The sequence below is a fragment of the Zosterops lateralis genome (assembly GCF_965231275.1).
Source record: "Zosterops lateralis genome assembly, chromosome: 3".
NCBI lineage: Eukaryota > Metazoa > Chordata > Aves > Passeriformes > Zosteropidae > Zosterops > Zosterops lateralis.
Genome location: NC_139764.1, coordinates 26,132,664 through 26,146,967, shown reverse-complemented (window position 1 = coordinate 26,146,967; position 14,304 = coordinate 26,132,664). Strand labels below are relative to the sequence as shown.

Below are 14,304 nucleotides of genomic sequence, written 5' to 3'. Positions count from 1 at the left end.
AGGCTGCGCCAGGGCAGCTTCAGGCTGGACAGCCGGAGGAATTCCTCTACAGAAAGGAATGATTCAACATCGGAATGTGGCACCCGGGGAGGTGGTGGAGTCACCATCCCTGGAGGTGTCCAAGAAAAGACTGAATGTAGCCACAGCCAGTGCCACAGTCTAGTTCCCATGGTGGAGTTCAGTCAATGACATCAGAAATCTTTTCCAACCTGATCCTGGGAGCCGTCTTGTACTGTGTATGAAGCTCAAAACCTGGGGACGTCCAGCTCAGCACACAGGCCTGAATGCTTGGTCTCACACAACCAAAGCAAACACAGTAGTATCAAGAGACAGGAGGATCCTACTTGAGAAGTGTAGCTCATGGTTATGTAGTTACTGTAAACTGTGTGTCTAAATAGGTTGAGTTATGGCAGGACAGGAGGATGAGGAGGAGGAAGTAAAACACTGACTAGTCAGAGCATACCTTTGGAAAAAAAAAAAAAACCTGCACTTTGCTTGGGGGAAGGGAGGCACAGCTGGATTATTGAGTTACATGTTCTGCAGTTAAATTTGACAGTTGTTGCTTAGGCTCTGTAGCAGGATACTTGCCCGGAATGGGGAAAAAAATTCAAACAATGATTATTGGAAAAGCTATCCATGGTAAATGAAGAAGGGGTCATAATGCTGCTTTTGGTGCTCAATAATGCTGAAACTAGTCTGACTCATCAGTCTCAAAGTTAAACATCCTGATAGTGGGATGAAAATGTGGTAGACCTGGTAAAATACTCAAAACAAGTAAGTGATACTACTGATAATTTATCTAAAGTTGCTGAGCTGACACAGCTGGCCTGGAGACCTGTGATTGACAGTCAATAACTTCATACTGTAAAAGCCCAGTCCTTAAATTTAAGGGCAAGGTCTTCTAACATATCCCCTCTTGAAGTATATGTGTGGCAATTTCTCCCTTGACTCAGGATGCTGCTCAAGGTTACTCCTCATGACTGAGCAAAAGAAATTAGTCCACAGTCATTAGTATGGGTGAATAACATTACCTCTACTTAATTGGTTTTTTCCTAGCTTTTAATACACTTGCTTTAAAACAACAGCTTCAATATTGTGTCATAGTGCACTATAAGAGCTGTATACCTTTTATACTGTGTAGTAAATAATTCTGATTTAAATCTTTTTGTCCAATCATTTATCATAATAAATCATACATATTTATATATCTGGTTTTCCATCCTTAAATCCTCCAGAACAAAGTTGTATAAAGGTTCATTTACACCTATATAATCCATTACACATAAACCACTGCCAGTCTAGGACTAAGATTGGATCCAGCCACATCCAGGCTCCTCTCTGAGAAGGATTTTAGAAAGCAAGGGGGCCCTGTCTGCACCTTGTGACTCAGTGCGAGGGCTTACTTAATAAACTTTGTCTGAAGCTCCCACTCTGCCTGTGACAGGCTCACCACACGTGGTATATTTTTCTTGCACGAGATTATCAGATTGGTCTTGGACTCCACAGATCTGTATGAGTTAAACACCCTTCTGTGATGGTCCCCTTTCACTAGCACCCCTTCCCAACCCTTCCACTGATGCTGACAATGTATTGCTCTGAAACTGTCTGAGTGTCACACTACCTGACAGCTGTCTTCCAAGGGAAAACACCAAGTCTTGAACCTGCCCTGCATCATCTGTGACCAGCTCAGCTGTAACCCACCATCTGGAAATGCTTGATGCCATCCCAAGACAGGTAACAGTTCAGGGATAACATCTCCAAGGGCACATCCAAGTAGACAACCAACTAGAAGAAAGGATCCAGACCTTATAGCAAAGGAGATCACACTGTAGATATACAGGTCTGCTTTTGTCAGTGAAAAGCTTTTGTAAGTGGACAGTATTAATAATTAACCTCTCTCTGTGGATGTTTACACATTGTGCACCTTCCAATAAGAGTGAAAATAATCTGGAATACACCACTAACATTCTTAGTGTTCTAGCGAAAAGAGGACACACTCAGAAATTAAACCAAAGATTATCACTCTGTTACCAGGGGAAGCATTACTGAATAAACGCCAACATAATAAAATAAATATATATTTTGCAAAATGAAATGAGAAAAAAAAGCACAGCAGTATAGAAGAGATACAGAGTAGAAGAATTTGCAGTCCTACGTAACCAGAGTATTTTGCTTCTACTCCTCTTCATCGGAAATGCCTGTTCCACATCTGCCTAATCCATCAGCATTTTGAGGAATGCTCTTCTCTCATCCATTCTAGGAAGCATCTATTCACAAAAGAAACTCTCAAGAATACATAAAGAAAGTGAACATTAAAGAAGAAGAATACAGATGTAATGTCTCCTTCACAAAAGAAACCTTACACTAAGGTTTTAAGCAAGCTGCCTGGCCCACAGATCAGGCCTCCCCTGTTTAAATCCCACCAATCAAATTTGTCAGAATACACTACTTCCTTAGGACATTATTCATGCACCTTTTTAATGGTATCTTTCTTGGTGGAAGAAGTAAGAGGTATGATTGTAGCTATTAAATTAGCATTAGGGTAGTCACAGTCTTGAAGGATTGGGTTGTCTTTTATCGGTTTCTGATTACAAAAGTCTTTCAAATAACTTTAAAGTAGTCACACTGTGTACAGCAATCAAAATATGAAGCAAAATCATCAAATTATATAGTCTGTTTTCTCAAAAAAGTCCAAAGACGACTAAAAGACATTCATCTCAGTTGCTGCACCAAAGAAGACTAAAGCAGAAATGGATTTATATTTTCATTCTTAAACAAAATAAACATACAAATGAAAAGGTATATACAAAGAGCCAAAGTAGTATTACAGATGAGAAGGGCTTCCCCATCCTGTTCTCACAGTGTAAGAGTCCTTTCCGTGTAACAGCTACGTCAAAAGCATGAGTCACTAGAAAATGGATCTCAATAGACAAATACATGATCGGATGAGGCAAGACTTGATCAGTCTCTTATGAACGAGTGATTTGCCGTGAGGGTAGTACAATCACAGCTCGACACTTATGTCTTGTAAACAATAAAACAAAGTGCTTCATTCTGTACCTTGTGGTTGGCTACAGATGCTGCTTTCCTACCCTGCCAACAGGACATTTCAATAATTTGGAGAGTGACACACCTGAAGAGGCAGAGATTCCTCTCTTGCTGCTGATTATATGTTTTTTAAGTCATTGCTAAAAATTTCTGGATGTTCTGCTTCCCAGTTCTAAAACCCTTCATGCAAAAGCCTGAAGAGGGAACAAACCAAAGACACTATATTAAAAGAACACTAGCTAAAGACTCCTGGAAGATTTAATCTTCTCCATCCCCATCTAACAGAAAATGGGCTCCATAAACAGAGCAAGCCAATGACCAGCAGCTAGCTTACAATGCACTTGCAGCCAACAGTGTCTGTATCCCACCCTTTATTACCTTTAATGCCAAAGGCCTGAGATGACTCTAGCTGCCATATGAAATTCAAGAGGAAAACCCACATTGGCACTTTTTCCTGACATACCTATCTCCTGCCTGCTGGTGGGGAAGGCCATGTCCTCAAAAGGCTTGGGACATTCCTTCTGCTGCCTGAAATAAGGGATGCTGATGCAAACATGTAATTTACTAAAAAAAGAGCAATGATGTAATTCAAACTATTTCATTACACTGAGCAGGTCACAAGCTAAGGTGGAAGTTTAGGGTTTGTATGTCAATTAGCCAGCATAATGGCAATCTGTTCTCTCACAAACCCAATTTTGTTTTAGAAATCAAGCTTCTGTGCATTCATTTGGAAATCAAGATCCTTCTTCCAAATGCTGCTAGTTTACAGCTCCAACCTCTTCACAGGTCCTTCCACTCCTCCAGCAGCAGTCAACCAAACACCTTTAGGTTCCTTCTAGGTAGCACAGGGGCAATGAGTGTGCAGTAACAATGTTCAGGTTACATGGTAGGTTTCACTATAGGAAGAATCCTCCTCAGAGTCCTCACTGTCACAACTGCTCATTGACAAGATGGAGTAGGTGGAAGAAGGGACATAGTTGTCATTGTCTTTGGCTGGTTTCACCATCACATTCTGTTTCTCTGCATTCAAAACACACAGATACAAAAGTTAGCTGTGACCACTGTACACACAAGTGCTACTTTTCTTTGAAACTATATTTTAGCTTCTCATTGTCAGTTAGCAATAGGTCTTTCAAGCTGCAGGACATAGGCCTTTTTCTTTTCAGTTTTCAGCATAAAAGAACAAAGGTATTGGAGTTATTTGTTTGCTGTTTTCTTAAGAGTTCTAAAGTGTTCTCTATGTCTTTTCCTATTAAGGTAACACAGATGAGGAGGAGACATTCTCCACCCCTTCACAGGCACACAACTGGCAGTGGAAGTGGCTAACTATTTCAGCATCTTGCCAGGTAAGAAGAGGGAAAAAAATGTGATAAGAGGCTCTCAAACAAGTAGTGATTGTTCAGGACATTTATAGTCTCATCAAAAGCTTCATCTATTTAAGACTGCAAGCCCTCCTTCTAGTGCTGGGGCTACTACGCCTCTTAGAAAGGTTTCTTGGAAAGCCCTGACGGATTCTTAAGTGCCACTTGCAACAGCATTAAATTAACAAATGGTTATCTTCATTTCAATCAAAATGTTACCATCACTGCACAGAGAGGCACAGAAACCATTTCATCTTCCAGCTGAAGCGTATCACGGTAAATTTGCATGATTTCCTACAGGCAGTTATTTCTGAAGGTAGGCTATGAACTCATTCACTTTTTGTTCAAACAGGGATGAAAACCCTGGTTTAGCATACAGTGGGCTCCAGTGAAGGCAGCACTTCAGCTAGAGCCCATTGGTACCTGACGAGACACTTCAGGAGCACTGTGGCACTCTGCAATGCATGCACTGTGCAAGGGCTGCCTCAGCTCCGCAGAGGTAAAAAAGCAATTCTTGTAGCTGAGCTGGGCAACCTCTCAGCAATGCAGCATTTCCTGAGGGAATCAGACAAAGGCTTACATAGGTTATAATTTCAGGCTTGAACTAGCACTGCTTAGTGATGTCATTCTATGTCACCATGGCAGGTCTGAAAAGTTTCAAAAGCACCTTTCTTTTGGTAAAAAGCTTGATACATTGCAAAATTGAGGATCATGCACTTATCTCTATGAAGGGAAAACAAAGACAATTATTTAAGAGAACATAGCAATAGAAATTTAAGGGATAGCAGGAACAGACATTTATATTTCAGCACCTAGATACCAGTGTCAAATGCTCTAGAAAGAAATTTAGAAGAAGGAAGCAGACTAGGAATAACCCACACTGGGGATTTTATTAAAGTAATCTCCATTATCCACAGTATTTTAGCAGCAACTAGGCAAGATGTTATGCCTGTAAGCCACAGCGGCTTTAATTACACAAAAATAAACATGTCAGAGCAACTGTCAGTTCACCTATACACTTACATGATATATCAGTGTCTCTTTCAGAGATTTCCTACATAAATCTAGCACACAGAAAAAAATTCAGAGCTTCTTGTCAGGTGTGCTGAGTTTCTGTAATTATGTACTCCACAGATTAATCAAAGTGCCTGGTAAATTTTTCAAGGACCATTCGATATATTTTTGCTTTTATTAAGTGATCTCTTTAAAAGAGCATGACCTTTAGCATGGTTAAATTAAGTTGTCCCACCAGACCGTGGAATTCATACCAAAGTTTTTTCCAAATTTTATATTAATTTTATTTTACTGTGCAGTAAAGCTAGTTAGTCAAGAGATCTCATTATTATTTTTTAGTGTTTGTACAGCATTCCCAGAGCATCTTCTTGGTATATAGGTGCCAAAGAAAGTTGTACAAAACAGATGGAATAAGAGATTGTGCTCATCATGCCACATCCACCCACCTCTCACCTTTCCGCTCTCTGATAAGGTTCAGGCGATGCTGTTTCATTTCCACATCCAGTTTTTCTACCATCCTGTTAATGCAGTTATCCAGCACCAGAGAGCGTGTCTTTGATTTGATCTCCTGCCTGCAGATAGGGCACTCCACTTTCCTTTTCATCCACTCATTGATACAGTAGGAGCAGAAGCTGTGTGCACAGTTCAGAGTGACTGCCTGTGGAATTCAGCACAAGGACACTGGTCACAGCATGCTCCCACAGACACTGTCAAGCAAAAACATACTGAATACAGGGAATTATTAGATGAATATTTTGTATAGGGAAAGGGACTGGAGAGCCCAAAGCCTTTAGGGCCTTTGCAGGAGTCATACACAAACTCCACCCTCCGTGCCAGAGGTCAGGCCTGCTTTACAAGTCAGTTAATGGAGTCACTGTAAGTCATAGCAAATCAGAAAGAGAAAAAATTCATTAATTTTATAACAAGTTACCCCAATTTGAAAAGGATAAACTTCAGAAAAAACCTCAGATACTGCAAAATAGCATCTTAATATACTGAGAAACCAGAAATTAAAATTTTAGCTAGCTCTTAAGCCATTATAACAAGGCTAACACATCAGGTTCCCCAGAGTAAAAACTAATGTAATGAAACTGACCTTCTAGCAAAACATGAACAAAAATAATGGCCTACATGACAAGCATAGCCTATTACTCTTAGAATCAAATGAAAACAGACAAATTTCTCAAAGAAAGAGCTTATCTGAACAACATAAAAATCTCAGAACTTGACTGAATACTGTACCTCCCTCCCTTTACTAACCTCTCCATCTATCTAAACCTCAAACAGTCCAACTCTAGTCAGCTTAAAGCAAGGTCAACTATAAAATAATTCTTCCCCAAGCAGATGTCAGCAACAACTAAGAGCACCAGTTCAAAGACCTACAAAGTGCTCCAAACTTATGTGCATTTTAGGATTAAGCATTCATGTCTATTCAGACAGAAACATTAAAGCTGAATTTGCTGGCAAGCAAAGAAGAGTCAGGGCAGACAGAACAGATTTCTGGATCAACTCTTTCCCATAAGAACTCACTGTGGGTCTGTTGGGACTGTTAAACAAGTGAAGTAAGGAAAAGGGCTCAAATATTGTGATACTAGAACTATGGAAAGGTTCTCAACTCTTTTATACTGGCAAAGCAATACAGGTTTAAACATACCTCAATAAAGTGCTCAGAACATATTGTGCACTGCAACTCATTCTCCAACACATCATTCATCTGATTCAACACCTCTTCTTTTTGGGCTCTCACCTTTTCCTTCTCCTCCTAGTGGAAAAGTACATGTGGTTGTGTATCAACAAAGAACAAAGGTTTTCTCAATTGGCAAGAAGTGTGTGTGCAGGGGAAGAAAATCATACTGTAAATCTCCACATGTCAAGTCAAGTGGGTATCTATCATATACTCAGACCTGTAACCTCTTTCCTCTGTGTAGTCTCAGCAGTATTGAGAATATTCCCACCCACTACACAGAATTTGGAAGAACAACAGCAGCCATTACCAAAATGAAGCACCTCAAACACTTTTGGTTTGTCAATGGATATTTTTCCTGTTATTTCTGGTTTGATGTTTTGTTTGTTTTTTAAAGAAAGGGTGCAATGGGCCCATTTCACTTCCACAATGCACTGTTCAGGTGCTTTGGGCTTTCTTTATGATCAAAAAGGATCTAGGAAAAACAGCTGGACATTAATTTATGAAAAAGGTAAGGTATCTCCTCCCCCAGTGCTGGAAACCAGAGTCAGCTGCCACCTCAAAACACAGATATTTGTACCACAGGAGGCCAGGCAGTACCAAGACAAATGTTAAATAAACCATTTTCTTTGCTGCAGCATCTCGTGTTTCACTTATGAATAAAAGTAAGAATGCAGTTATTCCTTACCTTGGTTTCTTCCAGTTCTTTATTCTTGGCTCGAATTATCTCCTCAAAATCTTTTTTATTACGATTCAGTTCTTCCATCAAAGCACGGTGCTGTAACAACACCATTCCAGAAGTTATAAGAGTACCATGATAAGCTATCCTATTAAAGATACATTGTCATAGTCATAAGGTTCAGCATACCCATTTCTCCTATTTTCTTCCTAGAACAGCAACACATTTGAGAAGAGCTCAGTGTTAAGGCAGTTTATCCTTAACTTAAAATTGGAATGCACTGCCAGTTATTTATGACCTTCCCAGTGCCATCACACTCTGCATTCCCTCTTCCAGGTTACTCTTACTTCAGTTAGGTTTTACAATCACTTAAGGCAAAGTGCTTGTCTTCTACCAAGAGGCCACAGCACTTGGAAAGATTTAAATATCCAAATTGCACAGTTAAACCAAACCTAGACTCATAATCACTTGCCTCTTGCAAGACCTGGGCCAGCTGCTCCTTCAGATTCTCTTCCCCTTGTTGACACTTTTCTCCCTGGGTGGGGTAAGAAGTGGGACAAAAAAAAAAAAAAAAAAGACTTGAAGAACATAAGAGACATAAAATTACTACTCTGGACACTCTTTTTAGAGGATATGCTTAAAGAAACAACACTGATATTCAACAAATGGCGAGATGTTCCACTCTAGGGTTACATGCGTACAACAGAAATTAGAGCTATCATTTACTGTGAAGAGTTAAAATGGATATGTATCATTTACAGTTCTATATTTGGAATATCTCCACATTATTCTAGCTCAAAAGACACCAGCATATTCATAGAAGCAAAGAGATCAGCAACAGCTTAAAAGCTGCAACTCTGAGCACATTCAGGTCAGAGGTACCTAAAGCTCCAGGTAAATGTCCCATTGTTTCTAAGAATACAACTCCAAACTTTCTCTACCTCTGATACTGGTATCTTGCCTTTAGCAGCAGATTTTAGGAAGTAACTAATAAATTATTAGATTCACTCCAAGATGAATTTTCACCTTCTTTAAACCAAATTTTGAGCAGTCAGTCTCAACTGTTCAAACAGGTTTTGGTCTGTTACCAAAAAAACAACTTGTCACATATACTTAATCCTTAAAGGGACTTACAGATTGTAAGAAAGAGTTTTTTAAAGGAGGAAAAGAATCTCCTCCTCCCCAGGGATTAAGACATGCAATATTTCATTGATTGTAAAGACAGTGCATTTACCATGAAAACTGGGCATTATTTCACCCACATACTGAGAGAAATTCACACTTAAAGTGATTGCTTTTCAACCTGTCCTCTCTATAAGCACTAGAGATCAGGCAAAGAGTTTCGTTTTTTTATTTAAAAACATGCTTCCTTAACGACTGAAATGCTTCATTTTGCACCCTTTTCTGAATTCCCCATACAGTTAAATCTCTTCTGTCTCTGCACTTTCTTTTGGTACGTGCACTGTGTTACACGCTAAGTTAAATACTTCCACAAAAATTTTAGCACGGGTAATTCACACAAACACCATTTATGTTACTGTATAGTTCAAGACCTATTTTGGATCAATGCCTTATACAAGGCATTCCATAAAAGTGAAGACACAGGCCAAAATTATTACCACTATTATACCTCTAGCCTCTGCTGCTCTTTACAGAATGTCCTCTCCAGCTCTTCCACTTGCTGCTGCTGATGCTCTTGTTCCATGCAGAGTTGGTTCTGCAACTCCTGCAGCTCCTGCTCCATTACCAGGATCTCCTTCTGATCACACTTCCTGCGCTTCTGCTTCACATTTAGAACTGCAGTCTGCTTCTCCTGCACTTTGACCTTCAATTTCATTGTATCTACTAGAGATTTCCTCAGCATTTTCAAGCCAGTCCATGATTCTGCAAGACCGGAGCCTTTCTGATCCTGCTGGGGGAAGGTCACAGCTTTCTTGGAGTGAACAGGGCCACCATGCACTGGACCACTGTCCCCCTCACTGGGTCCAGGAGAAGGCAGTTTGACATCCCACTTCTCCGTTAGCCGTTTGGCCTCTTCTGCCTGTCCCCATGATTTATCTAAAGGTTCATTGTCACAGGACATTCTGTCCCTTTTGCACCTGGAGTTTGAAGGGCCTTCTGATCCAGATGTCTCCAATTCCTCCGAACTAAATTTACGTTTATTTCTTGAACTCTTAGCTTTCCCCAGGTCACTTTTTTGGGCTAAAAAAGGTCTAATTTTTTCCCATTCGTCTTTAATTACTTCATACTCGTATTCAGCAGTCTCTCTGTTTTCCAAAGGCACTCCCAACTGGATACGGTCTCCTTCAGCAATAGGATAGACTTTTGATGGATCCAGGCGCTGTTTGTTAAGCCAGACTCCATTTAGACTCTGCCAATAAACACAGAATCACCAAAATTTACTATGTAGTTACAGAGTCCTCTGAAAGTTATTTCTGGGAACTGTAAATAAACACAGCCAACCTCTTCAGTGCTTCAATCACAACAATTCACCTCTTTAAATAAACCTTGTAATATCCAGTTTATTGGCTCAGTGTTGCATTTATTACAGTTACTGCACTGTATTATTTACTGCACGTTATTCTTGCATTACAGTTTTGTGTACAAGCACCAAGAACAACATTTTGACATATGTGCTTGTGCAGAAGGAAAACAATGAACTCTGAGGGAAAAAGCCTGAAGAAAACCTTCAGAAATAAGAACTAACTAATAAAAAGATCATTGTCAGGAATATAGAATATGACAGTAATTATTCTTGACAATTAATGTTACCTGAAATTCCAGAAAAAGCAATAGGAAAGAAAAAGAAGCATTGGTTATACTCCTTGAAGAAAGCAATGTTTTCCATACATACAAGGAGACTATAAAGAAGAAGGAAAATGTTCTTCTAGAGATAATGTTCAAAGCACAAAAAAGGTTTCAAAATTAGCTCAAGAAATAGTTGTCAAAAACACCAAAACTGGTCTGTGCTTATGATGAACTACAGAAACAATAGGAACTGACAAATCTCAACGAGACTCAATGAAACAAACTGACCAACTGGTCAGCAGTGAAAATAGACAGGAATTGTTAATACTTTACCTATGGTAGATGTTTCCTATCATGCAGTAACATTAAGTTTTCAAGTTTATACATGTACTACAAGAGGGTTTTGTTTAAGACCAGTGTAATTTTAATAGTAGCCACTCCATTCCTTTCTGACTAATCTGCTGTCAACCCAAACATCCTTCAAATCTGCATGATGTATTGAACACTTGTTCTACCAGTGCTGTTTTAAAGCAATTTACTGTTTTCAGACTGAATGAGAAAGTGGAGAGTTCATGATAAAAACCAGATTACTCAAGTCAAAGTGAGGCCCAGGTGAGGACTCTGACATCAACATTTTATCCTAATCAGCTGAGAAGAACTTTCAGGAGAAATTCATTTGAACACAACATGAAGCAGGGTTTTTCTAACACTAGATTCTTGTGGAAATTAATTATAATTAAAACAATTGAGTCACTACAATAAGGAGTTGCACTTTATCTTTTCATTAGCACTACAAGAATGTTATCCTTTTGAAAGGATAAGATCCTGTGTCAAAATTCATGCAGGATATTTTTTAAGAAAGCAGCACCAAACAGCTTCACAGACTACAAAGTGTCCTTGGCAAGGCCACACTGGCCTGAAAAATGCTAAACCAAGAGGTGGATCTACATACATAAAGTAATACAGTTTGCATCCCAACTGCAGCAGACTGAAGTTTCCTGCTGGAAGCACACAACAGGCAAGACACATTCCCATGGACCTTCTATCACACTTATACTATATCATAGCCCATACATTGCTAGATCCAAAACAATGGTACTCATCCATTCAATGAATCTCAGAGGACAAGGTCTTCAGTTGGTGTCTGTACCTTGTTATCCTTGACAGTCCACTGCCCTTCTGCATTCTGCTGGAAGACACAGTGCTTACGAGAGATCATCAGGGGACAAGTTTTTGACACCAGCTGGTATGTGATATCTAATCCTCGACCTATAGTCACCTAAAAATAAAATGGTTTAGTTACTGCAATCAGTAATGACATGGTAAATTCAGTTTGTCATTTCAATTTAAGTACAGCAAAACTCTAGATCAATAACTTATGGTTATTTCCAAGAAGTCTGGCATAATACGATTTTTTTTTTCATTTAAATTTAAGAGTAGACAGAAAATGGAAGCTTACAAAGTTTGAAGTATTATCTTTCCCTCCCACTGAGGAAAATTTGTTTTCTCTGAGGCACATTACAACCTTAGTTTCATGGAAATCTTCCTCAGCAGCAAAGCTGCTTGAAGCCACTCACAAACCATCTGTGTCCCACCTCAATCATGACCTAACCAAACACCATTTCTTCAAACCAGCACTGTTGTGTGTGGGTTTCAAGATTACTTCTTACCCTCTTCCTTTGCTAGTTGCATCTGTTCAACCATTTGTGAACAGGAAAGATACAGGAAAAAATAGCCCAGAAAACTGCCATCAAAAAAAGTGCACACTCAACGTTGCCCTAAATACACAATACTTTTGTAACTCACACCATTGATCTTACATTCAGAATCTAAGCTACATGCAGCTCATAACCAGCAGTACAAGTGATCTAAATAACTGGATTAGACTCTATTAGTATCTTCTGGAAGAAGGGACATAACTTAATTGTACTATTGCACAGTATCTTATTAAACCTCATCTAATTTCGTACTGCCATTTAAAGTACATCCCTGCTCTTCCTCCTTCTGCTGCCTCCTCTGCACAATTCTCTTAATTAATCTGTGCTCTGCATTACCTGAGCAGCTCTCACCTTGAGTTTAGAGCAAGAACTCAGACCCCCATGTCATAACCAAAGGCAAGGAAGCAAATTAAGATGACAAAAGCAAACTTAACCACGTTAGTGCCTACCTCTTAAATGTTTCATGTAGTGTTCTGTCAGCATGGATTGCACATGTAAGAGGTACAGAGACTCGAATGGATAAAGAGTCCCCTCTTCACGAGGATTCAAACATAAAATCAGCTTTGCATTTGTCCCTGTGGTGGCATCCTCAGGACCCAGTCACACACATATACAGGATCTCACACAGCAGTATCAGTAAGAGCAAACAGGGCCAGTCACAAAACTCACCCTTGATCAAGCTCATTTAGTAAACAGGGGTCCAAGATGTCACCACAGGCCTGCTGGAGTTCAGTGCTGCTCACAGCAGACTGGCAAGCCACAGCACATCCCCACAGCTCAGCAGAGTCCTCTGGCACCAAAGTGGTCACTGCACCAAGCCTGACAGGGGTCAAAAAGTGTTTGGACAACACTCTCAAACATGTGGTGTTATACCTAGGGCTGTCCTGTGCAGAGGCAAGAATTGGACTCAATGATCCTTGTGGGTCCCTACCAACCCAAGATATTCTGATTATGATTTAAATCTCCAGCAAAAGCAGTTTGTGCTCTGTGGCCTGGCACAGCAGCAGAATGCTACCAGCCTCCCTGCTGTCTAAAACAACCCCTGTGCAGGCAATCAGAGCAGTAACATCCCAAACTGGATTCTCTGCACAATTATCAACATCCTGGCTGCAAGTTGTGTTACCTCCAGCCCTTCACCAAGGAGATCTGCCCATCTCAGGACTTCAAATCCATGATGGGAGAGTAACAAAAGCATACAGTCGGATGGGTGCCTTTTGCAGTGTGTGAGCACAAGGCCCTGGCCACAGCATCACCCACAGCACATAACTACTTGTCTGATTTTGACCACCAGAACAGCGATCCTTTTACACCGCCCCAACCCCACCACACATCTTTGCCTGCTGAATTTCAGGGAGGAGCATCAGGGCCAATTTTCCAATTAAAAAACGCTGAGAAACCGGCTATTCCTGTACCGAGCCAAAACATAACCAAAACCATTAAACATGACCTCGTTTACACGAGGTTTTCACCTGAATACCTTATGCCTTATCTACTGTTAACCCTCACCAAAGCATCGCCTTGTAAATTAGGCTACAGACTCCCTTCGTCCTCACTTACGTTACCGTCACACGAACAACTCTACCTAAACACGACAGAGGAATTTAAAGATATAAACAAGCGAAGGCTCGGTCAAGGCCGGGTGGCACCGGGGCAGAACGGCGGCGCTCGCTCGGGCGGGGAGGCCCCTCCGAACGGCCTCGAACGGCGGCTGCTCCTTCAGCGGGACGAGGCGGTGCTTTTTCCTCCTGGGAAATGCTGTAAGAAACAAGGAGACCCCCTCCTCCCCCGCCCCGAGGGCCGGATCCGCTCACCTGCGTGCCCGCCTCCAGCAGGAGCCAGTCGCAGCTGGCCCCGACGCGGCGGAGGCACCAGGCCAGGCACGGCGCCCCGCGCACCGCCATGGCGCCCGGCGGGAGGGAGCGGCCGCTGCGGCGGGGAGGGCACTGGGACCACACGGGACCACACGAGACGACACGGGGAGGGACAGGACGGGACAGGAGAGGGCGGGGAGGGGCGGCCTCCCCCGACCGTGCCCGTGCCGTGCCCGGAGCC

General features: G+C 41.2%; 1 protein-coding gene across 1 annotated transcript; it reads right to left on the bottom strand.

Annotated features, from left to right (window-relative positions):
- Positions 1-1,876: 1,876 nt before the first annotated feature.
- RNF8 (ring finger protein 8) lies at positions 1,877-14,153 on the bottom strand (the record flags this gene model as incomplete). Its single annotated transcript, XM_083857557.1, has 8 exons — positions 1,877-4,068; positions 5,877-6,081; positions 7,078-7,185; positions 7,796-7,885; positions 8,259-8,321; positions 9,417-10,157; positions 11,685-11,813; positions 14,064-14,153. 8 exons carry the CDS (start codon positions 14,151-14,153, stop codon positions 3,923-3,925), a joined length of 1,572 nt encoding a protein of 523 aa, XP_083713683.1. The 3' UTR covers positions 1,877-3,922.
- Between the last annotated feature and the right edge of the window lie 151 nt (positions 14,154-14,304).